We start from the raw sequence: 25,919 nt of genomic DNA, 5'->3' as shown, positions 1-25,919 counted from the left end.
CAGTAGTTTCGATGGACAACTCTCACCCACAGCCCATCTTGCCTTCCTGTTCCTTTTGTTCCAACTCCGCCAATCCCACTTTACTCATCATCCTCACCCTCCTCCTCATCCTTACCCTCATCCTCATCCCAAACGACCTCTTCATCCTCGCCCTCCTTCTCATTCTTGCTCTCCTTTTTATTCTCGAGCTCCTCCTCCATCTTACTCCTCTTCAACTGCTTCAGTATCTCATCATCCTCCCCCATCTTCCGCCTCTTCACCCTATTCATCGTCAACACCACCGTCTTCATTCCCCTCGCCCTCTCCTTCCCCCCCTTGCTACCAAACATCTCATTCTGACTCTTCTGATACTCCAAAAACCCATTCAGCTAATTACTCACTACCAGTACCTCCACCATCTCCACCACCTCCTCCATAATGGCCACCTCTATATCTTCAAACACCGCCCTGCACCCCGTATCCAGCCACCCCTCGCCCAGCCGTACCACAAACACGTCCTCGTAGTAGAACATATAGTCGAATATCTCACCCGCGTGGAACAACTGCTTGAGCACGGTGCACACAGCACGCATTTGAGCAGCATCCTGTTGGTTGACCAGTCCGCGCCACCTCCTGCGCAGTAGTAGATGAGCAGCTCACCGCCAAAGTCCGGGTACATCACGTACCGCTGCATCAGGCAATCCTGGTAGTTGCCGGACCAGTACGGGCGCATGTCAGCGACATTATCGAAGGCATTGTCATCACCCTCAGGATGGTGGCATTATCAATGGCGGTGTAGGAGATGCATTGGATGGAAGGTACCATCGGCAGTGAGGCGGAGGCAGTGGTAGGTTGGTGCTGGTACCAGTGGGGGCATGACGGTAGTAAGCGTTAAGGGTAGGAGAGGGTAGGGTAGGGTAAGTTGGGTAGATTAGATGGTAGTTGGAAGTAGAATTGGGGGTACACCTAGATAGCTAAGCTGGTGGGATAGGGTGATGGGAGAGGTACGTATGAAGTCAGGCAATACATCGGTAGTACACATGTGTAACACCTTAGATTGAAGTTGATGAAATCATGATCACCGACAGCAGTTGTAAATATTATGAATTTGAGGGTTACAGGTCGAGCGAGCCTGGACTATTCGTGCAATGGCAGTCATTCCGACCTGGGAATATTAGGTAAATAAAAGATGTGATCCTGGCGCCTAAGTGGTGCACAGGATATCACTCGTACCTTGCGCCAAGCCGTGTCCACAAGCTGCCAAGGCGTATCAAGTAAGGTACGCCAAGACACCGTACCTACTTTCACCAGAACGCAGAACAGAGAGACCTCCAACACCCCCTGATCACCCAAATAGCTGATGGCCTTCGAACCGCCTGTCCGGGGGGGGGGATCAGCAAATCCGCACATTGCACACACTGGCGCCTGTGTACCTCAACGCCAACGATCACACCCCAGGGTTCAATACATAGTTCGACAGCACGGAAATCCTGCCGATACATACGACAGGTTCGACATCAAACACCCCCCCCCCCCCCAAGAGGGACTATAGTAGCAAGCAACGATGAGACTACTGTGCATTCATGACAACCCTAGCATCGCAACACCCCGCTGTCATAATCTGCAAAGATACCTTATAATTACCCCCGGACACCGAGTAGCCGCGAAGACATGCGGCGGTATCTTGCTTGTGCCGCTGCAGGAGGGTTTCTACGCGGGGTTGGTAGCAAGGTGTGTAGCGTGGGTAGAGAGAATCGCTTGGTTGGAGGGCGGAGTGTGGGAAGGTGGTGTTTTTTGGGGAGTTCTATGCTGGGGTTGATACCGTGGGGAGAGGGGGGGGGGGGGGCAGGGTGCGTGGTCTTGATCGTGGGCCCGGGGATAGGGTGCAGGAGTGGGGTTTCGGGTTTCTCAATTGGGGATACGTTCTACGTGCTCCGTGGGGGCAGGGCTGGCGAGGCAAAGCGGCAGCTGATTGCGGAAAACAGAGCACGGATATATCCAGAGAACTGTTACAACACCGGGCTCCCAGGTGCAATCGACAAGGACACTCGATGTGAGGTTCGGGGGTCTCCTCCAGGCTCAAGGGTCGGTACTGTTGCCCTCAAGGCCGATATTAACGGAGCGCAAGAAGTGGTATACCCTAAACTAGAAAAGAATGGCCTCACCCGAGCCGGGCAGGCTAAGCTCCGGATTATTTTGGCCCACTGTCTATGTCTGGCATGCATCGAGGACGTGGCCGCTCGTCTTCGTACTGTTGAAAGCCCTGAGCATACGGAACGCCACCAGCATGCAGATTCCCGAAGATGTATTGCAAACCTGGTCCAATACTTTGATTAGAAGAAAAGATACTCGGGCGTAAAAATGGTGCTATAACCATTGAACATCTGTACCCCTAAGACTCAAAGTTTCTTTCTACTCGCAAATCCTACAATCGTTAAACTTCTACTCTTGTAATACAATGAGGTACGCACTGTTATAAAGAAATCTTGGATGTACTTGACGCCGCCGGTAGTGTGGTCCATGAGTCGGCCGTAGTCGAGCCGGACTAAAAGGTCGAGCTGGCTCAGCTCAATGAGAGGTAGAGCTCACAGAACTCGAGCTTCTAGTACAGGCCCGTGATACAGATGACGCTTGCGGTCAATGCCAAGATTTCTCCCTCCAAAAGTTGGAGACATGGAAAAGCAGCGAGATTGGCGAAAGTGGTTTCAATAGTACCAGCATTACCCCTAAGTCCTCAACGCATAAAAATCATTATAGATACCAGTTTCCAGTTCTCACCTCTCAAATATCTAGTTGAAGTATGGTATCTTTGGCTCGAAGCTCGTGTAATCATGGAACAGGCTCAATTAAGACAGCTCGGCTCATGGAGAGGTAGAGACCACTCTTGCTCTCAACTGGCGTGGAAAGAACAACCTTAGTATAGCTTGACAAGGGTGAGGGACGGTGTGGGTGTCCGCAGGAAGCTTTGGAATGGTGGTCCAACCCCCGTCAAAAATAGGCAGAAAACTACACATACTCCGCTAGGTTATAGATAATACCGATCAGCTTTCAGAAGGCAGCATCTGGCAAAAACGCACATCCGGGGTGGTTGGAACTCTTTCTTCCTCATCATGGAGTCCCCGAGTTTGCTGTACGTTGGTGGGACTGCTTGACGTTGGTAAACAGGGTTAGGGTTGGTGATGGTCGCTGGGGTGGGGTGGTTTGCGGTCTGTCAGAGTCTGGTAGGGGTAGACAGCAAGGTACATCGCGATATTCGAGAGTACGAGAGCGTATATTCTAAATATATTAATCATTCCTGACCTCGTACCCAGTCTGGTATTTTGTGGTTGCTGTGGTGCCAAGACATTCTGCGAAACCCGGCGCAAATACCAAACTTTGGCAGAAATGTACAGATTCTGGTAGAATTAATGCGAAAGTGGGTTTTCCGTGACCCGATAGTCCCATTGGCTCTCAAAGGAATTTTTGCAGTGAGCACGGGCCAAGAAACCCACCCTTTTAGTTCTGACTTTCGCAATAATTCTACCGGATACTGTAGTGTGCGTTAATAAACTTGCTCGATTTATCTAAATACCAAAATAGACCCTTTATATAGGTGGGCATTTATAGGCGGGCAGGAAAATAGGATATCGACTGTGGGTGTGTGCTGGTGACGGTTTATGACTGTGTGGGATTAGCCGCAACTAGGCTAGATTGATAAGGGTCAGGGTTGAAGATAGGAACACAGTAAACGACTAGCTTAGGTACAAGGTGGCAGCAGCAGTTTAGTTGTACTTAAAGAGAGAGGTAGATTGGGATAAGGATGGTCGAGTTATTCGATATGATAACGAACACATTACATGGAATGGGCAAGCATTTATGTTATTTGGCGAATATCGGAAATCTATATAAAGATCATCAATTGATCAAAGAGGTATGGCTAGTAATTGCTACCTTCAATGAAATATATGTACTAATGTATCGATCAACAGGCACTATGCTCTGTCTATGGAGATTTACTTTGCGTATGTAGAAAGACTCGACAGGTTTATCTTTCAAAGAACGGAAATCGCGATCGTAGGTCCTTGGCGATTCTAAAGACTACAAACTAGGCTGACAGGTTTTTTGTTGTAGGCTTTACCTCTGCAAAAGCAATGTTTGGAACAAAAGCGTCACTACGGGACGATCTCACGATCATATATAATCAGTTCAAGGACCATATTGACATCGTAATCCGTACAATCAATATAGAGGAGCTGAAGAGACAGAAGGAGAAGGGAGAAGAAGACGAAAAGAGACGCCGGATCGAGGAGGAAGAAGATGAAAAAAAACGGAAGCTGAAGGACGAAGAAGAGAAAGTAAAGGCTATGGGTAATTACATCGAGCATATGGTTCAGCAAGAATCCCTACTAAACAAAATAGAACAAGCAAAGGTCAGAAGCATAGAGGTACGTGGTGAGCTGTTATCTTGGCTATCACCTTTCGACTTCGAACAAGATCACGACCGGATAAGAAAGAAGCAATTCCGAACCACGGGCGAGTGGCTGTTGAAGTCGCCAGACTTTCTGGCATGGATCTCCTCTATCATGTCTTGTCTGCCATGGTGCCATGGAACTCGTAAGACTACCAAACCCTTCAAATTAGAGCACGTGCTAATCTTGAAAAAGCGGGCGTTGGGAAGTCTGTTTTAACGTATTTATTCCCCAGTACTTTTTTTGTTTGAATACCGTTAACATATCTCTCTCAGATCTATCGTCCTAGAGCATATTCGTGATACTATACCCGTCACAGATTCATCCCACATCTGCTTCGTCTACTTCAACTACAAGGTATTGGAAGTTCAGCGTCCAGCTGATCTTCTTTGCATCTTACTAAAACAGCTCTGCCGTCAGTTGACTATTCTCCCTGATGACATGATCGATCTCTACGAAAAGTGTGATGCAAATAAAGAGAGACCAAGGCTACAGTCCCTTGAGGCAGTCCTAGAAGGGATAGTCTCTAGGTCTCAACAGACATTCTTGGTGATTGACGCCATGGACGAATGCGTCAAGGAGCACAGAGAATACCTCCTCCCATATCTTGTAAAGCTTCTACAGGCACCATCATCCCGACTTAAGGTCTTTGTTACGAGTAGGGTTGAGAGAGATATCAGAATCACGTTCTCTAAGGGATTCGGCAAATTGAAGGTAGAAGCTAAAAAGGTCCAAGATGATTTCACCGTATATGTCGATAACTTCATCGAAAGCCGCTCTGAGGAGGACAACCTCTGTTAGATATCGCCACAGTTGAAGGAAACAATCAAGGACTGCCTTCTCTCTCAGTCGAATGGAATGTAGGAAGGTCCCATTGTTCAATCTATTCTGGAATTAGTATTCTAACCGTCGAGAAAGGTTTCTCTGGGTTTATTGCATGTTAGAGTACATCTACAGCTAACCATCTGCTGCTGATATCCTGAGGGAATTGCAATCGCTTCCGGCAGATATCAACGACTTGTATCACCGTATCTTTAAGAAAATAAATGCCCAGTCGCCTGCTATGAAGGAGCTTGCAAGGCGCGCTCTGATGTGGACAGTCCACGCAGCCGAACTGATAAACGCATTTGAATTGAAAGCCCTCCTCGGAATCGAGGAGAGAACAAAGACGTTGGAGGAAGCAGCACAGAAGTACAAGACACAAACCATTGTTGACGCATGTTTCAACTTGTTGAGTGTGGATAAGGGTGGTTATATGCGCCTTATGCATCAAACCACCCAAGAGTTCCTGAATGCGCATACATACTATGTCAAAAAACGGTCTGATGAACGGTCTGATGAACGGTCTGGTGAACGACTCAAGATATACGATGTTAATCCACCAAGCCCACATGTGGAAATGTCCCGATCCTGTATACAGTGTTTGGATTTGGATTATCCGGGTTGTGTCTATAACGGCCTTATACCCGATATGATGGCGGTTATTTATGCAGAAGAGTATCCGGGTTGTGTCTATAACCTCCATCTACCCCCCACTATGCGACTTAATTATGCAGATGTGTATTGGCATTACCATATGGAAAAGATCATGGATGAGCATGAGGACATCCCTCCAGGTATATTAAAGCTGGTCAAGAAGCTCATGGATGAGTATCCGTATCTCATTTGGTCTGCGATCCGTCGAGATAGGCACTCGGTTGTCAAGGTCTTGCTTGTGAATGGCATCGGCCTCATGCCCAAGGACTATGCTATGAAGTCTAAGTATTTGGGTCCGAAATCTAATCACATCCTTCCTGAGAGATGGAGATTAAGGTCGTTAGAGGAATGTACGCCTACCATGATGAACTTACTATTAGATCACGGTATGGATCCAAACTTAATATTGCCAGAAATCGATCTTCCATTTCTTTCCCGGATGATCTCTCTCCGTGATGCTGCGAGAGCAATAATTCTCATCCAAAGGGGCGCCGATACAAGCAGGGTTTATAAGGGCTACAATCCACCACTATCTCATGCGATACGTCTTGCGTTAAATCAAGTTGTTGCGGTACTTCTTGAGTATAATGCAAACCCAAACTCTGTTAATAGGAGTGGGTTTACACCACTCATCTTTGCAGTCAAATACAACAATCTCTCTGCAATGAAAAAGCTTATAGAATATGGGGCCGATGTCAATTATGGAACTAAGAGTGGGACTGCATTATCTCTAGCTATGGAACTTACGGGAGAGAATGATGAGAGGGTTTCGATTTTGCGGAAGCATGGTGCTAAGTATGACCCGGAAGATGATTATGAGTTACCCAGATGGAGTGAGTACTTGTTCAAAGACCGAGTTATCGCACTGCCCTTGGCCGTATTGGTTCGATCGTTCAGTTTTAGAAGTTTGATGTTTACATGATTTCGGAGTGTATGAGCCGGAGGTGAAATAGCCCCTAGATTTTGCCTCTTGTATTTTCTTAGTTTATATCTGTCAATATATGTTTTCTACTTGGTATTTCATTTGTCATTACTTGAGCATTCTCCGGTAGTTCATGGTGACCCGAAATAGACTATTAATTCATCCTATGATATATCATTGATTTATGGACAGAACGGTGTCGCTGGTAGGAAAAGGGAACACAAACAGAAGAGTACTTGCTTACCACGAAAAGAACCAGAAAATGCGCGCGCCGATCCGAAATCTTGACAGGGGTTTCGGACCGGGGTCTGGCAGGGATCTGGTATCAAATTATACTGCCGTGTTATAATGCAAATGAGAACGAATGCAAACGGGAACAAGTGCAAACGGGAGCGAGTAGAGGAAATAGAGAATAAAAAGCCATTCTAGTTGTGTAAAAAACCCGTAGAACAGATTACTATTCCTCTATCAATGGCTATCAAAACTCATGAAGTCTCTTACAAGCAACGCTGCTATATTCATGCACTCCGGTTCAGGGCTTATTGGACCTTTCAAAAAATTGCTAGCAATCAAGGCTTAGTGTTAGCACCATCTTTGCCATCTGTCGAGGACCAGCAACTCCTAAAAAAAAGAAAGGAATACCTTGCAAAATCGATACCTCAACCCGTAAAGCTTTAGTTCAAAGAGTTACCCTCGACACCGAGAATCGCCGGAAACCTCTATTCCAAATCGCTTCCGAAGAAGGCATAAATGCCAGCCAAGAAACAATTAGGCGTGCCTTTCTCAAGAGGGTTATGTCCGTCGCATTGCACGCAAGAAGGTATATTTGACGGCTGCACATAAGATGAGACGGCTTGAATTTGCCCGTCGTCATCAAAACTGGACCGTTACAGACTGGAGGAAGACAATCTGGACTGATGAATGCTACATTTGGTTGAGTGGGTCAGCCGGTAAAACCTATATCACACGTAAAACAGGTAACTCAATACAATATAATAACCGTTAGATAAACTTGAATAAATTACTAATTAATTCAATAGGTAAAGAAGAGGTTTTTGAAGAGGACTGCATCGTCCCAAAGTTCAAAAAATCGAATTCAATTATGATATGGGCAGCGATTGTAGGAGGTACCAAATCTGAGTTAGCATTCCGGAATTTTTTTCTTTTTTCATAATACCTAATTCATATACAGACTAGTATTCTGGGACCGGCCAAATTGGGGCACTATTAATGCAGAGATCTATATCAACCGTGTTCTGCAACCTGCACTGCACCATTTTTGGTTCCACAGCTGCTTGGACTTAGGTGGCTGGCTTTGGGTAATAGAGGATGGTGCACCAGCTCATAGAGTCAAAAGTACTCAAAAACAGTGAGATTGGTACAATATGCCCTCCATTGACTGGCCAGCTGATTCTCCAGACTTAAATCTATTCGAAAATGTCTGGGGATTGTTAAAGGGTAGATTGGGGGCAAGATATCCAAACCCTAGTGGTAATGATGAGATGAGAGCTGCTATTTTGGAAGAGTGGGCAAAAATTACCCCACAGGAAATCCTAAAGTTCGTTGATACAATGCCTGAGAGAATCGCTGCTGTTATTGCGAATGAAGGTGGACTTATCCGTTGGTAACTGTTGAGGTTCAGGCGGCACCCATTGTTAGCCGTGGAGGATCAGTTCAGATTTCTTTTTCGGCTTTTTTCTGTCTCTGCTCACTCTACTATCTGTATCTACTGAATCAAATTGCTATTAATTCTACCTCTTCGTGAACAACTGAGGTTGGTCACATCCCAGTCCGAAACCCCTGTCAAGATTTCGGATCGGCGCGCGCATTTTCTGGTTCTTTTCGTGGTAAGCAAGTACAGGTGAAGGGGACCGAGAAGGTACAAGGCCACCAATAGGATCAGAAGCAACCCACGCTGACAAAAAAGCAAAAAACTAGATGCAGGCCAATGATTGCCGCTCGTTTGATTCAGGTCCGGTACTGATCGACAGCGGGGTGAGCCAATCCTCTAGTGCCGCAACCTTTGGCCCCCACGCAAGATAATTTATCGCAAGACCAACAGGCTTGGTTGATGTTTCATGCCCCACCCTTGTACGAAATCACGAGAAGTTTTGTCAACCCGCAATAATTAAGACTTGCAGGTTATCCCTTGGACGGATGAAACTCTCAAATTCGCAGCCTGGACCGTGCACGCACCTAGTCAGGTAACCTTCTTGCTTTTTGTGTGCGGGAATAGTAATACAGCCAATCGAAAATCAGCACGAGTTACTTAATAGGGCTAGTATTATCTGAAAGAGGGAAGCTACGAATTTGAGAGTTTCATCCGTCCAAGGGATAATTAAGGATTAAAGCCGCCGCTTACCAAGTAATTCCGAATTGAAAGAACAACTATTGCTACCTAGCGTAGTAGTATAATATGAACCGTAATGATAAAGATAGCGGGCAAGTACTCCCGCTCCGCCGAACCAAACATGACACAAAAAACCAAAAGAAAAAACCAAAATAAGCTCAAAGTCTTACATCCCACAACCCCAAAATCCCAAAGTCATAAATCCCGCAAACTCGTAAACACCGTAAATCAATAAATCCAAAGAACCACCCCAAATCCCAAACCCCAAGCCCCCTTCCCCCACCACACCCCGCACCCACGCTATACCCCCGCAATCTCATCCTCCGTACCACACTCAAACGGAATAATCCACCCCTTCCCACCCCTTCCCTCCCTTTCCCTCTCCCACTATCCATTCACACACACCCCACGCATCCCCGGCGGCTGCGTAGTGCTTCTCCCCATCATAGCTCTCCCCCTCCTGTAGGAACGGCGTGGTGCGGAGCACTTCTCGCAAGCTGCGCGGGGGTCTCTACCTGTTTTACACCCCCAATTAGCACTCTCCTTTATCCCTTGCCTTCCCCCCCCCCCCCCCAAACCGTTAAAACCACCACCGCCGCACCCCTCCACCCCACCCGCCAAAAAAGAAAAGAAAAACCTACATCTCAAAACTTCATCCCCAGCCACCCCCGTATCCAGCTCTGGCCACTCCTGGCGCGTTCCTTACCACCGCCTTCCAGTCCTCTTTCACAAATAGCCTCTCAACGGCCGCGTCGATGACGAAAGACTGCGCAAGGCCGGGGGCGCGCACGAGGATGTCTTGCGCGTAGGCGCCGGAGGGGGTGCCATTTTGTGGTTGGCATCATTTGGTGGTACGCCGCGTTATTTGGCGTTGTGAGCGGTGGTGTAGAGGAGACAGGGGAACTGCAGTGGTGGTTGGCAGGGTGGGCGGTGGGATGTATGTTGGTGCCAGGGAGTAGGAGGTAGACGGCGGCGTGATCTAGACGACGAAGCGGGCGATGGTGCGCGCGCGGGCTGTTTCCGGCGCTTCTTTATGGCTGCTTCTTTGGGCGGTGTCTAACAGGTCAGCTCACTCCCCTACATCCTACCGCAGCGACATCACCTTCCTCTTCCTCCCTCCCCCCTCCCCCTTGCCCTCCCCCTTGCCAACAACCCCCCTTCTCCAGCACCCCAACAGCATTTACACATCGCCATTTATCGTCATGTTCGCCGTCCCGTCACGGTGGCCATCCCTGCCTCCGAGGCTCAGCTCCTTGACATAGCCGTCGATGGTGTGCTGGTACGTGTTGTCGTTCATCTTCGCCGGCGGCGGTGGGGGTGTGGTTGTTAGGAAGTGTGTGATGGGGGTTATGTGTGAATAGAATAGTGGGCTGCCATGGTGGGGTGCTGGCGTGGCAGGGGTAGCGAGGGTGGTGAGGGTGATGAGTCAGCGCGGATCCAGGCTTGGCGGTGGACCCCGGGGACTTGCGTCTTAACCACTCGGCCATCGTGATGAGTCAACGTGGATCCAGGCTTGGCGGCGGACCCTAAAGACTTGCGTCTTAACCACTCGGCCATCCTTGGCGTCTGCGGCTCAAAGTGAAAGACAGGTTTAAGGGCTTGGCATGGACAACAAACTTCGGTTGTGGGGCGCGGGTAGCAGGGGTAGGGGTCGCCGGGTGTAAGCGAGCCTCACGTGGACGGTGGGGCAGCAATGATAGTTTTGCCGTTTTGAATAACCGTGACGCGCAACCAATAAGCGGGGAGCTGTGAGGAGGTAGGGCGGGGTGTTTGGTGCGTTTAATACCAGTGTAGAGAGCTGCCATGCCGGTACGTAAGTGGTGTAGCGTACCAATCCGGCCGCAGCCAGGCAGTCCTCACTGCTATACCAAATGGCCAAAAAAGCCACAACGAACGGGTTTTGGCGGAAGCTTATCTGCGATATAGCAAACAATGTCGCCGACACTGTCAATGTGCCGTGTTGAAGAGGGGAACGGGAAGTTTCGGGGTGTTGGGTGTGCGGATGCGCTCTCACGGGGGTGGCGGAGGTGGGATGGTTCGGAGATGGTTCGGGGATGCTTCGGGGATGGTTCTGGAATAATCAAGACTGGTAAGATGTGAGCTACCACGAGAATCTTTCAGTAACTCGGAGCCGCCATGGTTATGGCGGTGGGTGGGGAGTGCGCTCAGGAGAGAGAGCGGGAAGGGGCCATTAATTCCCGCGCGCCCTGAAAGCTGAAAGCTCCCCTTGAATTCAATTTCAGTTCCGTGCCAACCTCTCTCTCAGCATCACGCCCTAAACGCACCACCATCCAACACCCCCCCTCCCTCCCTCCCTGCCACGTGTTAGGGTTCTTCGGTCATGGGGTCTCACTCGCCGCCAAGATATCCGTCACTGCGACTGCGACTGTGGGCAGAAGATACGGGGGATTGCAACTGACATACATTATCGCAGTACTATGATGGCGGGCTTTTAGTAATATTGCAATTAGCCCACCTCCCTCCTTCCTACTTGGTGAGTGGGAGTCATGATGTGTCACTCGGTGCCAAGTCAACCTCGGCTAAATGTTGCCGCAACTAGTGCCCCGACCTGAGCTATTTGTTTTTCCCCGAGCGTTTTCTGTTTGTATCACCCCCGCGAGACCAAGCTCTAGCAGATAACAAGCCACGATCCCGCTTCTCCGGATTCTCATACCCGGATACCAGAACGCCGCTGCGCTGACAGGAGCGAGCACACAAACAGTAATGACCTCTAGCCGGAAAATCTGTACAACCCCGCCAATTAACCTCTACAAGCACAAACCTAAACTTATCCCCAGCCCTCCGAAACTATAGCTGGCGAGCCCATCCCGGGGCAGCACGAAAAGGCCGAGGGAAGCATCGAGACTTATCTTGTCTTCTCATCCCCCCCCCCCCCCCCCCGGGGGACCGGTCCGTCTTATTTCGCCAAGCTAGTCTCATCCAGTGCTCGTCATACACTAGGAGTAGCCCTGCTTCTACATCCTCAGTGGTTTCTGTCGATTCGCCGCTGATGAAGCGTTCCTTATCTGCGGACGGTTACTTAGTAGTATCCGAGAGGGTAAATCTAAAGGGTTTAAAGGTGTCTCCCCGGGGGGGGGGGGGTGGAGGACGACAAAACTATCTTCCCCACCAGGCCAGATGTATCACTATTCTTCTCTCTCAATCTTGTGATTCACATCATGGGTCTAATCAAAACACCACACAACCATGGAAATCGATAACAGGATGATCTCGAAAGCTACCAATTCTTCAGAGAAATGCTTTGCACCTGAGGATCCTACATTAATTCGTCTTAGTTGGACTTGCCGGCAGATGTGCTAAGTAGTTGGGGGTTTCGGGTGTGGATCTTGTGTCCAGTGGGTGAAGATCGGTGCTAAGCTTGTAGCCTAGCTAGTATCACCGCTGGGTGCCTAGGAAACGGGAAGGGGTGATGGAAATCACACTAAAGAAAGGACACATCCTCCGCGAAGAGTGTACAAAAACACAATTACACATGCAGCGTTGAATTTCACCTTACCCTACCGGAGTCCGCTCCAGCCTTTCGCAACACCCCCCCTCAAAGTTCTTCCACCACGCCCGGCAAAAGCCCCCTTCAACCCCCACCAGACCCCCGAAGAGCCCCCTAGCATCCAACGCCCCCTCATATCTCAAAATACCATAATCCACCTCAAAAGCCCCCCCAGAACACAGAGCAGCAAGACAACGTGGCCGAGCGGTTAAGGCGTCAGACTTGAATTTCTCATTCTATTCAGTCATCTGATTCCTTCGGGAGCGTAGGTTCAAGTCCTGCCGTTGTCGTTTCTTTTTTTTACTTTTTTTTTTTTGTGTGGAAATCGGAGTAGTGGATTTTGATATGGAAGAAATGGTGGATGAGGGTTTGGGTTGGTTTGTGGGTTAGGGTTCTGGTTGGGTTAGGGTTGTGATTGGGATCGGACCGTAGCTGGTTGGAGGCGCGTGGGGATGTGTCTGGCACATTGGGATATCCAGCTACGACTAGAAGGAGTCGTTAATGCGGTGATAGTGGTAATTGATACTTGAATTCTTGGTGGTATCAGGGCGGCCGGGCGGGCGGCCGGGCTTACACTAGGTTCAACACCATAAATGCAGGCTCTGAAAACTTAGTCCGCCGTGACCATAAGCAAGCAGTATACGGAGATGTGGCGGATTCCACCAAGTCAACTCGGCAGCCTCCCCGGTGATCCTACAATCTTTGAGCGGCCTGGGTCATACGCCGGTATCGGGGGTTGGGATCTTGGCATGTGTGGCTTGCTTGCGTTGCGGGCGGGCAGGGAGTGCAGGTTTTTTCATAGTGTGAGACATCCTGAGAGGGATGAGTACATAGGGGACGAGTATAGTCTAGTTGAGAGAACACAATGTAACATAGGTTTTGGCAAGAGGCCAACGTGTACCATTAAGTTAGGATAACAGCGGAAGACCCTTTCTCCCTCGAATAGCCATCATCAATAGAAGTAAAAGTCATTGTGCCCAGTACGTGTCACTTCAGTTCATGTCTTAACGTAAACACTTCGCTAATCCAGCCGGATACCGACTGTGTAATTTGTTTTTATCCCATATACATGTAGAACACATTTACTGATCAATTTACTGATCAATTAACCGAGTAATTGAGTGATGAATTAACAGATAGATCGTTGATTGACCTCGTAATAGACTGACGACGGACGACGGATGAATTACGTGATTCGTTGACTGACGAATTAAGTATTTCGTTGATTCACCAATTGATTAACTAATTGATTGACGAATTGATTGATGAGCTGACTGGTTTGTTGATTGACTACATGTATTTGGTTGACTACTTCACCAACGAATTCACTAATTACTTGACCGATGAATGGACTGACGAATTGACTGATAAATTGACCGACGAATTGACTGACCAAACATACAAAGTCTCAAGAGCTGCATGCTTCGAGTAAGGTTATCAGTAAAATCGTAAAGTGGGGCCGATGCATTAGATGGATGCATTATTCTAGGGTAGTACACGCAAATCACGGTGCAAAAGAGGGGATCCACTTACCGATGCATTATCACGATACATTTCCCACCGTAGTAGAGATTGGCGTTGTGCTGGTGACAAGATCCATTGGTTCATAACTAAATTAAGGCGCCCATGCGTGTATTTTTGAGCCAATAGAAACTGCAGACCATCTTTATTTTCGAGTAGCATACCGCAAATACTCGATACATTCGCTAGCGCCGTTTGCACCAAAAAGTACCCAAAGTGCTGTTTTTTTGGTGTGATAAAGAGCAATAACGCTAGCGAATTTATCGAGTATTTGCGGTACTCTGAATGTATTCCCAGATATTCGATACCGCCCACACAAATAATGCATGCTATATGTACTCGGGGCATGCAGGGCGCTAGTTAGAGAAAACGGCGAGTACTCTAGTAGAGAGACAACTGTAGTTAGTATCAGGTAATTACACGTGATGGCTAGTTGTAGCTAGTGTGCCTGTACGATTGGGCGTTGCAGGTTATTTTCTGTAGTTCCCTAGAGTCTCATCTAGATCGATCACGAATACGAATCGATATGAACCAGAGACAACTGATGATATTAAGAGGTTCTAGTCTAAGCTTGCGTGGTGATCTAAATCTAGTCTTCTAGCTACGTCTTCTTTTCGCCTCTGATTACGTTGGTTCTTGTCCTTAGCCACGGCCGTGCGCCACAGGGTAGAGTTACTTGATTTATTCCGGGAGCCGAATTAGGTCCCTTAAATACTACAGGCCAAGAAAAGAGAGAGCATAGTACAGAGACTAGTACGGACAATAGTAGAAAGGAGAAAAGAAAAACAAGCTAGATCGCACTAGATCATAGTGACAGAATCTCTGTATCCCTTTGGCCGGTGAGACACACAGAATCCAGGACTTCCTATCTCAGTAGTGATTTTCAGTGGCAAAGTCACTGAGCCTGATGCTTCATCACTAAGCCACGCTCTATTATTCGAGGAAACGTGACTTGGCTTTGCTTGAATAGGAAGTCCTGGATTCTGCGTGTCTCACCGGCCCAAGGGATAGGATAAAGGAAGAGTGGTCGCCTCCCCTGTTCTCATCATCAATAAAGATAGGTCTAGATTAGAACCTATTACAGGGCAGGCAAGAAAACGACATCTGATTAGCGGCTGGCGATAAGGTATGTAAGCCCCGACTTGCAGCTCGCGTTTTCAGGTGCTGATTTATGTGTGCCCCGAGTAGCATAAATTCCCTTTTACCATGCGCCAAGCTAGCGTTATTGTATTTGCATCCACTTTAAACACTTACGCACGCGATCGACCTGACGAAGCTGCGTGTATTCCTTTTGATGCAAGACTCAGCTCGTGTTTATAAATTAAACAACCGGCTAGGAATTAGTGTGGTCCACAAGGCTACTCAAGGCGAGGGGAGACAAGTGCTCGAGGTGCCTCTGAGCTACCTCGTGTGGTCCATACCTTTGCTTGCTCGTTAAAAAATGGGGGATGCCTCTAGGTGCTCGAGCTGGTTCGAGGCAAATAATTACTATATTTAGATCTGTCAAGGTCGTATTTATTGTAATACAGGAACGCAAATGTAGGGAATGTCCTATGATCACAAACATCAACCCTATTGAGTATATGCCACTAATACTATAATTACCTAAACCTCGAGCAGCTCGAGGCGAGCAAGAGAGTTTGCCTCGAGCATGCTCGCCTCGTCGACCCCTATGCCTTAAACTCCCTGGAGGCAGAGGCCTCAAGGCAAGTCCTGGAGCATCGATGCCTCGTAGACCACAGTACTAGGAAGGTATTGATTCATATGACCTTTTAGGCGGCCAAGTTCCTAAACTAGGTCAGCTGACAATGGTAGATGCAAAATGTCAAAACATTTATGTCTGATATCATATTCTAGTGTGTTACATAATTAAATTCTGGTATATCCGGCCGGATCGATCACCACGTTTTACTTTCCTAGTGCAGGGAGCTGTTACTAGTGATAGATGAAGAAATCCTATAACCATATCTATCTCAGCGACTGTACGGATGTCCTGTAGTTTTTACTACGGTATCTTTTGTTGCGTTGTACTTTGTCCGGTCCGAGTAAAATTAATTAAGTATCGTTGGCAGTAACAGCAGAATAAGGGTTCTTGTGGAGTGTTCTGTAGCAATATCGTTTGTAGGAATATATGTGGAATAAATAGCTCCGGGCGTATTTCTTCTTTCCTTTCTTCTTTCTATGTTCCTCTTGTCATCATCTCTCATCTCAACTTGGGTTCTCTGTTACTTCTTGTTCGTTATTTTGAATATCCTCTCTTCGCATAAACTCCGGTTCTTTCAGTTTCAAGCCAGATCCTTCCCTGCCAGTCCTCATCCTCGTTTTGAATCTGAACCCGTATCACCTATTATATTATACTATAGGGAATCATGCTCCAGTCCTCACTTTGGCCTCAATCATCATCTTCGCCTTCGTTTCAGTGAACACTGATCTTAATTCTGCTCTTTGGGTACCTGACCCTGCTCCGATTGCGTAACACTTTACGTAATATGACATTGAATCTCCGCTCTTTCTTAAGTTTGGTTAGCTCCATAATACCGACAACTCTTTTACGTCATCTGCTGTTATCACTAGAGAAAATATATGTGGAGAAGTATGTTAATTGAGCGTGTTTTTACAACTACCAAGAGGGGGGAATACCCCGTACTTATAATAAAGAAATATAACAAAAAATAAGGAATCATAGCTGTATGAGTAGTAGAAAAACATGACTAATAAATACCAGTGTGTTATGAACTATATTGCGGTATTAAATGTATGAGTCATTAGGAAGTCTGGAAGGTTCTGTGGGATTAGTAATCGGTTGTTATTTCCTTACTATAAAGAGTCGCTTGTGTCTTCTGTTGTCTTCCTTTCTTTTCCTTACGCAACATCTTGTATTCTACTTTGGGTTATTACTTTGGGGGATTTACTTCGCTTCAATACATTACTTTACCCTTCGTCTAAGTTCCGTCTACTGTCCCCCCATGCCTTGCGCATCCGCTGCCATGATCTCCGCCGCCTCCCTGTTCCTCGCCTCGTTCTTCGCGGTTAACATGCCGCCCGTCGTGATCTCCGCCCTCGTACGGACCCTTACCTCGGTACTCGTACCGACCCTCGTCGCTGTCCTCACCTCTGTCCCCGCCTTCGGGTACACCACTGCACCATTCCTCGCCCTCGCGCGAGGCCCGCCCCTTCCCTCGGGGAACCCAACCATGTCCCTCGACCCCTCCGTTACTACCCCGCCCATGGTTCTTTACACTATGTTGCGTCGTTTAGGGTCGACTGACATCCACCAACTCGCCTCGCTTACGCGACCATCGATACCCTCGCTTTCCGCTGAGACCACAGACACCATTCTGATGTTTACGAACGCCGCACTCTTCCTTCTAGCCTGGGCTATAGCCTACCTTCTCAGTAGACTCTACATGCAGGCCACAAAGGAACCACTCGCCGACCACCTCCCACCACTGAAGCCACCCCGGCGTACTCGCCGCCTACAAGGTCGCCTCCTCCGACGCTCCATCCCTTGGGGACGGCCGACAGGAAACGACCCGGGCTGGTGTTTTTTGACACTAGCCCCCATACACTTCCGGCCGTACCTTATCGGCTTAGGACCTTACCCATCACCGGTTAAAGTCTTGAACACCCTCCACCAGCTAGGAGCCCCACTACTCCACGCACCCGTCACCCTCCACGGTGGTACAGCCCATGTCGAGGACGGCCCCGGTCCCCATACTACCATGCGACTACTAGGGTCAAGACGGATAGGTGCCAAACTTAAGATTGGGCAACTCCACCACCCCGGCGACTGTGAACCATTTGAGATACCGATACTGCTGTCTAAGAACAAGGACAATCTCCACGCCCTAGTCGACACAGGAGCTACCGGGTATGGATTTATCGACACCTCATTTGCCCACTCCCGCGGCTACACTATCGAGCCGCTTCCCACGCCTAGGCAGTTACAGGTAATCGACGGCCGAACTATCGCTTCCGGAGCTGTTACTCATTCCTGAAAGCTCCGCCTCGAAGTAGGCGCCCACGTGGAAGGGATCTCCTTAATTGTCACCCAACTAGGTGACGCTAAGGTAGTACTAGGCCTCCCCTGGCTCCAACACCATGCCGCCAAAATTCAATTCGCCGACCGATCCCTCTCCTTCCACGCCGACCGATGCAGACAACATACCGCCGCCTTATAGACCTCCACCCTCGCTTCCTCCCCGCTGACTGCCGCCGCCGCCACCCTGCCGCCACCACCGATACCTCCGAGATCTACCGCCGCCGCCACTTCACCACCACCCCCGATACCCCCAAGGCCCACCGCTCCTCGCCGTACCATTACTCTGTCGGCGGCCCGCTTCCGCAGAGAAGCACAACAGCCCGAAAACCACCTCTTCCTCCTGGCTGCTCTTCCCGCCGGTCCGCACCCAACGCCGCTCAACTCCACCGAAGAATTGGTCCCTACCGCCTACCACCAGTACCTCCACCTGTTCTAAGAGTCCGAGGCCCAAGCGCTCCCTATCCATCGGTATATCGACCACGAGATCCCGTTGCAAGAAGGCAAGCAACCGCCATTCGGCCCATTATACGGCATGTCGTCAGAAGAGTTGAAGACCCTCCGGGAATACCTTGATGACCAACTGACTCGAGGTTACATACGCTCTTCTTCCTCCCCCGCAGGAGCCCCCGTCCTATTCATTAAGAAAAAGGATGGCTCCCTACGACTATGTGTGGATTATCGCGCCCTCAATGCCCTTACGGTCAAGAACCGCTACCCACTGCCGCTGATCAACGACACCCTGGATAGACTCAAGGACGCCAAGATCTACACTAAGCTGGATCTCCGCAATGGGTACAACCAGATAAGGATAAAAGAAGGGGAGGAATGGAAAACCGCTTTCCGGACTCGGTATGGGTTGTTCGAATACTTGGTGATGCCTTTTGGACTCACCAACGCACCCGCCACCTTCCAAGCCTTTATGAACGACACCCTCCGGACCCACCTCGACGACTTCTGCACGGTGTACCTCGACGACATCCTGATATACTCGAACATGGAGGAGGAACATCAGCGACATGTCAACACCATTCTAGACAAACTACAAGCGGCGGGACTTCACTGCAAGCCTGAGAAGTGCGAGTTCCATGTCGATCGTACGGAGTACTTAGGGTATATCATATCGGGCGAAGGGGTTACTATGGCTACCGATAAAACCAAGGCGATACAGGAGTGGAAAACACCTACATCGGTACACGACATACAGGTTTTTTTGGGATTCGCAAATTTCTATCGGAGATTCATCCGCGATTACTCTAAAGTGGTATCCCCGATGACTAACCTGCTGAAGAAGGATGCTCAGTTTGTATGGATCCCCGCCGCGGACCACGCCTTCAATCGACTAAAAGAAGCTTTTACCACGGCACCAATACTGAAGCACTTCGACCCCGAACGGGCCTGCATAGTGGAAACCGATGCCTCTGATTTTGTCGCGGCCGCCGTACTCTCCCAGAAAGATGACCAAGAAATCCTACACCCAGTAGCCTTCTACTCCCACAAGATGACGCCAGCCGAATGCAACTACGACATCTACGACAAGGAGCTGCTGGCGATTGTTCGTGCTTTTGAAGAATGGCGAAAGTACCTGGAACCGAGCAACCAGGAGATCACGGTATATTGTGACCACAAAAACCTGGAACACTTTATGTCCACGAAGATTCTTAACCGTCGTCAAGCTCGCTGGTCCCTAACGCTGTCTTCCTTCAACTTTGTGGTTACCTATCGACCAGGTACGAAGAATGGAAAACCTGATGCCCTCACACGTCGATCTGGAGATCTCCCTACGGAAGGGGATGAAAGACTGACCCAACAGCATCAGGTTATACTCAAGCCAAAGAACCTCCGTCTAGCCGCCGTATTAGAGGTCCCCAGACCCGCCAAGGTATCACCCGCCCGCTACGAGGAACTGCAGGCTGCCTTAGCCAATGACCCGCTGTCAAAACAATTGATGAAGGACATCATCGCCCGGAAGAAACACTCTCGCTTCCTTCCCATCGGGGAATGTGCAATCAAGGATGGGTTACTGTACTATCAGGGCCTACTATATATCCCCGATGACGCCGCTATCAAGCTGGAGATCCTCCGCACCAACCACGATGCACCTTCGGCAGGACACCCTGGACGCGCCCGTACGCTGGAACTCCTGTCACGAAACTACTACTGGCCCCAAATGCGAAAGTACGTTGCCCGTTACGTGGACCACTGCGATACTTGTACCCGGATCAAGCCGGTCCGACACGCCCCTTATGGCCTCCTCAAACCTCTCGTTCCCCCAGTCAAACCCTGGTCCTCGTTGTCAATGGACCATGTCACCGGCCTACCAGAGTCCCAAGGATCCAACGCCATCCTCGTAGTTGTCGACCGACTCACCAAAATGGCCCACTACATCCCCACTAGAGATACGGCGGACGCCCCCGAACTGGCCCGCTTATTCTTACAACACGTCTGGAAATCTCACGGGCTGCCAAAGGACATAGTCTCGGATAGGGGCACGACCTTTACCTCGCAGTTCTGGAAAGCCCTGTGCAACCAATTGGATATCAAACCTCGCTTCAGCACCGCCTTCCACCCACAAACCGATGGACAGACCGAAAGAGTAAATGCAATTATGGAACAGTACTTACGGGGATACGTCAACTACCAACAGGACAACTGGGCAGAGTTTCTCCCGCTGGCAGAGTTCGCGCACAATAACGCCACCACGGAGCCCTTAGGGGTTAGCCCCTTCTTCGCCAACTACGGGTATAATCCACAATTAGATATCCTACCCGCCGAAGAAAGACACGAATCCACGCCGAAGGAAGTAGTAGAATTTGCCAACTCGATCACAACCCTGCAGACCGCATTGCGATCCGAGATCCTGTACGCTCAAGCCGCTGCTGCCGATAGCGCCAATACCACCCGACTCCCAGAACCACGACTAGAAGTAGGGGATTTGGTATGGTTGTCGCGAAAACATATACGAACTACTCGGCCATCAGACAAATTGGACCATAAACGCTTAGGGAAATTTAAAATACTCGAGCGCATTGGATCTCACGCCTACCGACTGGAACTCCCTCCATCGATGAAGTCCCATCCGGTGTTCCACGTCTCCCTACTAGAACCCGCCCGAACGCAGCCTCTTCCTGGCCACCTACAACCACCCCCGCAGCCGGTAGTCGTCGAAGGGGAAGAGGAGTTCGAAGTGCAGGAGGTGCTAGACTCGCGGATACGTCATCGGCAACTACAATACCTGGTTAAATGGACAGGCTACGAACAACCTACCTGGGAACCCGCCCGGAACCTCGATGCGGAGTTAGGATCGCTGCAACGCTTTCACTCCCTATACCCCACCAAACCCGCCTTAGCTCCTAAGAGGACTCAACGTGGGAAATTATAATCTTATGTCCCTCGGTGCTGGCCTTCTTTATACGTTTAGTTAAATTTTTCTTTTCTTTCCTTTTCTTCTTTTCTCTTTCTTTCTTTTGCTTTCTTCTTTTTTTATTTACCTTGCTTTCGTCTGCCTGCTCGCAGGAGCTCGCCCTTTGGGGGGGGGAGCTAAACTGTTATGAACTATATTGCGGTATTAAATGTATGAGTCATTAGGAAGTCTGGAAGGTTCTGTGGGATTAGTAATCGGTTGTTATTTCCTTACTATAAAGAGTCGCTTGTGTCTTCTGTTGTCTTCCTTTCTTTTCCTTACGCAACATCTTGTATTCTACTTTGGGTTAATACTTTGGGGGATTTACTTCGCTTCAATACATTACTTTACCCTTCGTCTAAGTTCCGTCTGCTGTCCCCCCATGCCTTGCGCATCCGCTGTCATGATCTCCGCCGCCTCCCTGTTCCTCGCCTCGTTCTTCGCGGTTAACATGCCGCCCGTCGTAATCTCCGCCCTCGTACGGACCCTTACCTCGGTACTCGTACCGACCCTCGTCGCTGTCCTCACCTCTGTCCCCGCCTTCGGGTACACCACTGCACCATTCCTCGCCCTCGCGCGAGGCCCGCCCCTTCCCTCGGGGAACCCAACCATGTCCCTCGACCCCTCCGCTACTACCCCGCCCATGGTTCTTTACACAGTGGAAGAATGAGTCAGAATCCGTGACTAACTATCACAAATGAGAATCCTCCAATACCATGAAACGTTCCGAGCGTACTATTTAAATACTTTCTCTCAGGGGCCACCGTGAATAGTAGAAGGAAATAAAACAAGTTTGCATTTATCCAATCTCTTTGTAAATAAATCCGCCAAATTTTCATTTGTAGAAATATATTCCAACTCAAACAATTTATCCTCGTATAGTTCCTGAACGAAATGAAAATGCAAATCAATATGTTTAGACCTTTTATGAAAGATAGAATCTTTAATCAAGGACAGAGAACCACTATTATCGCCATGAAAAATAAAAGAACGTTTTGGTTTCTATTGCAGTTCACGATTGGTGTCCGAAAGAGCTATATATTCTGCCTCAGTAGTAAAGCTGGCGACGGAGCGCTGCTTATAAGAGAGTCAGGGGATGAGAGCTTCCACTAACATAAAGCAGTGGTCGGTGAATGAGCAGGGATCGTCGATGTCAGAGGCATAGTTTGCATCACTGAAGCGGATGAGTGCAGTGGGTGGCGATTTGCATAGAAGAATGACCAATCAAGGGTATTTTGGAGGTAACGAAGGACGCGATAGACTAAAACTAAGTGAGCTTTAGTGGGACAGTAAGAAAATTGTGAGAGCATGGTAACAGTGTAAGTGAGGTCCGGTTTCACCATCCTTCTTCCCCGCTTCTTCCTTGGTTTTTGAAACCAACCTCCTCTTTTTTACGTGACAACCGTTCTCACACACCAAAAACCCCCACCGTTCCGGCTTCATGTCGGTCGCCCACTTATCACTAAGGAGGGCCCTCTTCGAGGCATTCGACCTTAGTTCGCTCGACAAGGCCATTGGCCTCCCAGAGCTCACCCACACCCTCTCTGCTGAGGTTGAAAAGGCAATCGGTAGCAGAGACCACCGCGACTCCAGTCAACTGAATACCCTCCTCTTGTTAGGAGCTATTCAGCAAAACAAACAGCTCGCCGAAGCAGTCTCCAAGCTAGGAGACGACATCACCTCCCTGAGGGAGTTAATCGCAGCCCCCAAAGCTGCTCCCACCCCCTCAGACCCTCTCATCGTCCAAAAACTGGACACCCTCATCGGGAGAACCAGCCTCCCCCCTCTCACACCCCAGGCCCCCCACAGACCTACCCCGCCCGCCAAGCCTGCCCAACCGAGGGCAACTCCCATGTATGCACAAGTGGTTCGATCCACTCCCAACCCACCCAACCCCCCCAGCAAGAAGGCAGCCAAGGCAGCCGCAGCCCCGGCCCCAGGATCCGCCCCGAAGGCGAAGCCCCTACCGTCTGCCCACCGCGGCTTCTTCGCCACCAGGACCACCCCCTGCCCCATCGCCAATGCCGAAAGGCTGTCGGCAACCCTCCCCCGCCTCTTCGGTCAAGCCCTGGCCCGAAGCCACCAAGTCGCCCCTGTCACCTCCCTCACCGTCACCATCAACAACAGAGGCACAGTCTCTGTTACCGCTCCCCCCACCGTCCCATCAACGGTCTACGCACCCTTCTTCGAGGCCCTCACCACGATCCTGAACGTGGAAGTAGCCTCCCCAGAAAACCCCTTCACCACCTTCCGCACCGCTCCCACCAACGTCGATCTCGCCATCCATGGCGTCCCCCTCTACGAGCTCCCCAACCAGGAATGCCTAGAGGAGATCCTGCCCTCCGCACTTAAACTAGCCGTTGGCATCACCCCCGCCGCCGTCCGTTTCCTAAACACGGACGAAACCTCCCGCTCCTCCAAGGCCACCACCTCTGTCATCGTCTCCATGACGGCGGAAGAGGCAGCAACCATTGGAACCACCATCCGCCTCTTCTCCCGCCCCAGACGCTGCAACGTCATGTGGCGAGCATCCTCCACCACACAATGCAGGAACTGCTGCAAACTCGGCCATGCCACCCAGGGATGCAGGTCCCCCGTCGTCTGCCCCCTCTGCACCCTCCCCCACAAGCTCCAAGACCACCGCTGCCCAGTTGCCACGTGCAAAGAAGCATCGGCACCTCTTGAAAACTGCTGCGAAATCTCTCCCGCCAAGTGCGTCAACTGCAACGGGACCCACCGCTCCTTCGCCCCAGCCTGCCCCAGCAGGAAACCCACCACTCCCCCGACCCCCCCCAACCCCCAGACCGCGATGGAAATCTCATAAAAACGCCGCGCCACCCCACTACTACCTCCAGGAGACTAGGTTCTCGGAGGCCCCACTAAGGATTTTCCCCCTCTCATATTCTCTTTTGTCTTCGTAAGTCTTTTTATATAGGTGGAAAAATAGCCGGTCGGGGACAGGTCTTTACGCCATAGTTTATACTTTATGCGATTCTTTGTACCTAGAAACAATAGAGCTTGATATAAAAAAAAAAAAAAAAAAGAGGTCCGGTTTCACACCGATCACTGAGTACAGGTCTAGATTCATTGAAACTGTATTTAATAAGTACATGCTTGAGATAGGCTTCCTGTATTAGGACAAAGCCGGTCTTAATATAGGTTAAGTGGATCCCGAGTATTCATTTAGCTGTGCCATTTTCCATCATTTCAAATTCTGTTTGGAGTTTAAGGCTGACGCGATTCTTTCGTTCGACGTAGCAGGGAAAGATAAGGATATCATTCACGTAGATGGCAATAACAACTTTATCTGTTTTGTGAATACAAACACGAGGGTCAAAGTCCGCTTTTGTGAATCCCATTTTGATTAGCGTTTTGGAGAGGTGAACATACCATTCCCGAGATGACTGTTTGAGGGAATAGATGAACTTGATAAGTCTCTATGCTTTTCTCAAGGGGGCGAGTAGCAACTATTCCGCAGGTATGAAGGGGGTAGTAGAGATCGGTGTGGGCACTCGTAGTAAGGGTTCTAAGGGACTCTAGCATCGGTAAGGGTCAACGGGATAAGGGGGCAGCGAAGCGGTGGTCTCTTTGAGTACAGAAGAGGAAGATAATATTGTATAGTAATAGACAGCGTATGTACAGAATGTAACGGAGCCATTTTCAACTGTCTGGTGTATGAGTACACAGGGCCCGGTTACATGCTGAGAGTTATTGTTAGAAGCCAGTTGCATGGTGATATGCAAGTACTGGCAGTGTGATTAGCTACCAGCTGCTAGAGTAACTACATTCCGGATGCTAGGAAGGGGATCTATTCATGGGAGCAGTGACTGACGAGTCTATGCCTCGCCAGTGACTAGAAGGGCAGCCAGAGTGAATCTCTGATTGCCCTGTGATCCTTTGAATCCTCTGAGTACTGTAAGTCCGCCGAAGGGCAGGGACTATGCTAGGGAAGTCTACAATAACCGAAAGCTCTACAGCAATGATTAAGCTACACCTGAGCTGCAGCTCATTCATGCAGGCTCCGGTTGTATGGCAATCAAGGCTGCAGGTGTTATAAAGGCTTTGACTAAGGGTGGTTGCCTTGAGTATCGGAAACACCTGCTGACGCTTAGAGAAAAGTGGGGTAGCGGTGGTATTGTTTCCAGGCCGAGGAATGGCTTCACCGAAACTTACTAAAGAGCTAGGAGCAGAGAATAGAGGCCTTCGGAGTATAAGTATTCAGGTTCATTCTCGACCTTCAGTCCTGTTCTCCCCAGTCTTTATCAGAAAGAAA

General features: G+C 49.4%; 8 protein-coding genes across 8 annotated transcripts; 7 read left to right on the top strand and 1 right to left on the bottom strand.

The window, feature by feature from the left end:
- Positions 1-80: 80 nt before the first annotated feature.
- On the bottom strand, positions 81-712 carry H6S33_006996 (uncharacterized protein; the record flags this gene model as incomplete). Its single annotated transcript, XM_044838625.1, has 3 exons — positions 81-344; positions 381-612; positions 666-712. 3 exons carry the CDS (start codon positions 710-712, stop codon positions 81-83), a joined length of 543 nt encoding a protein of 180 aa, XP_044689160.1.
- An 831-nt stretch (positions 713-1,543) lies between these two features.
- Positions 1,544-1,710, top strand: H6S33_006995 (uncharacterized protein; the record flags this gene model as incomplete). Its single annotated transcript, XM_044838624.1, has 1 exon — positions 1,544-1,710. A coding segment is annotated over one exon (167 nt), but the record flags the coding sequence as incomplete, so codon positions are not given.
- Positions 1,711-4,109: 2,399 nt separating this feature from the next.
- Positions 4,110-5,228, top strand: H6S33_006994 (uncharacterized protein; the record flags this gene model as incomplete). The annotated part of the gene is made up of 3 exons (XM_044838623.1): positions 4,110-4,572; positions 4,623-4,647; positions 4,703-5,228. The coding sequence occupies 3 exons, from the start codon at positions 4,110-4,112 to the stop codon at positions 5,226-5,228; spliced, it is 1,014 nt and encodes a 337-aa protein (XP_044689158.1).
- A 262-nt stretch (positions 5,229-5,490) lies between these two features.
- H6S33_006993 (uncharacterized protein) lies at positions 5,491-6,825 on the top strand (the record flags this gene model as incomplete). Its single annotated transcript, XM_044838622.1, has 1 exon — positions 5,491-6,825. One exon carries the CDS (start codon positions 5,491-5,493, stop codon positions 6,823-6,825), a length of 1,335 nt encoding a protein of 444 aa, XP_044689157.1.
- A 1,385-nt stretch (positions 6,826-8,210) lies between these two features.
- H6S33_006992 (uncharacterized protein) lies at positions 8,211-8,453 on the top strand (the record flags this gene model as incomplete). The annotated part of the gene is made up of 1 exon (XM_044838621.1): positions 8,211-8,453. The coding sequence occupies one exon, from the start codon at positions 8,211-8,213 to the stop codon at positions 8,451-8,453; it is 243 nt and encodes an 80-aa protein (XP_044689156.1).
- Positions 8,454-17,170: 8,717 nt separating this feature from the next.
- On the top strand, positions 17,171-21,625 carry H6S33_006991 (uncharacterized protein; the record flags this gene model as incomplete). The annotated part of the gene is made up of 4 exons (XM_044838620.1): positions 17,171-18,154; positions 18,206-18,274; positions 18,386-18,643; positions 18,692-21,625. 4 exons carry the CDS (start codon positions 17,171-17,173, stop codon positions 21,623-21,625), a joined length of 4,245 nt encoding a protein of 1,414 aa, XP_044689155.1.
- Positions 21,626-22,028: 403 nt separating this feature from the next.
- On the top strand, positions 22,029-22,316 carry H6S33_006990 (uncharacterized protein; the record flags this gene model as incomplete). The annotated part of the gene is made up of 1 exon (XM_044838619.1): positions 22,029-22,316. The coding sequence occupies one exon, from the start codon at positions 22,029-22,031 to the stop codon at positions 22,314-22,316; it is 288 nt and encodes a 95-aa protein (XP_044689154.1).
- A 771-nt stretch (positions 22,317-23,087) lies between these two features.
- Positions 23,088-24,470, top strand: H6S33_006989 (uncharacterized protein; the record flags this gene model as incomplete). Its single annotated transcript, XM_044838618.1, has 1 exon — positions 23,088-24,470. The coding sequence occupies one exon, from the start codon at positions 23,088-23,090 to the stop codon at positions 24,468-24,470; it is 1,383 nt and encodes a 460-aa protein (XP_044689153.1).
- Between the last annotated feature and the right edge of the window lie 1,449 nt (positions 24,471-25,919).

The sequence above is a fragment of the Morchella sextelata genome (assembly GCF_020137385.1).
Source record: "Morchella sextelata strain SCLS chromosome Unknown scls_22, whole genome shotgun sequence".
Classification (NCBI taxonomy): domain Eukaryota; kingdom Fungi; phylum Ascomycota; class Pezizomycetes; order Pezizales; family Morchellaceae; genus Morchella; species Morchella sextelata.
This window is presented reverse-complemented; position numbering and strand designations above follow the sequence as displayed.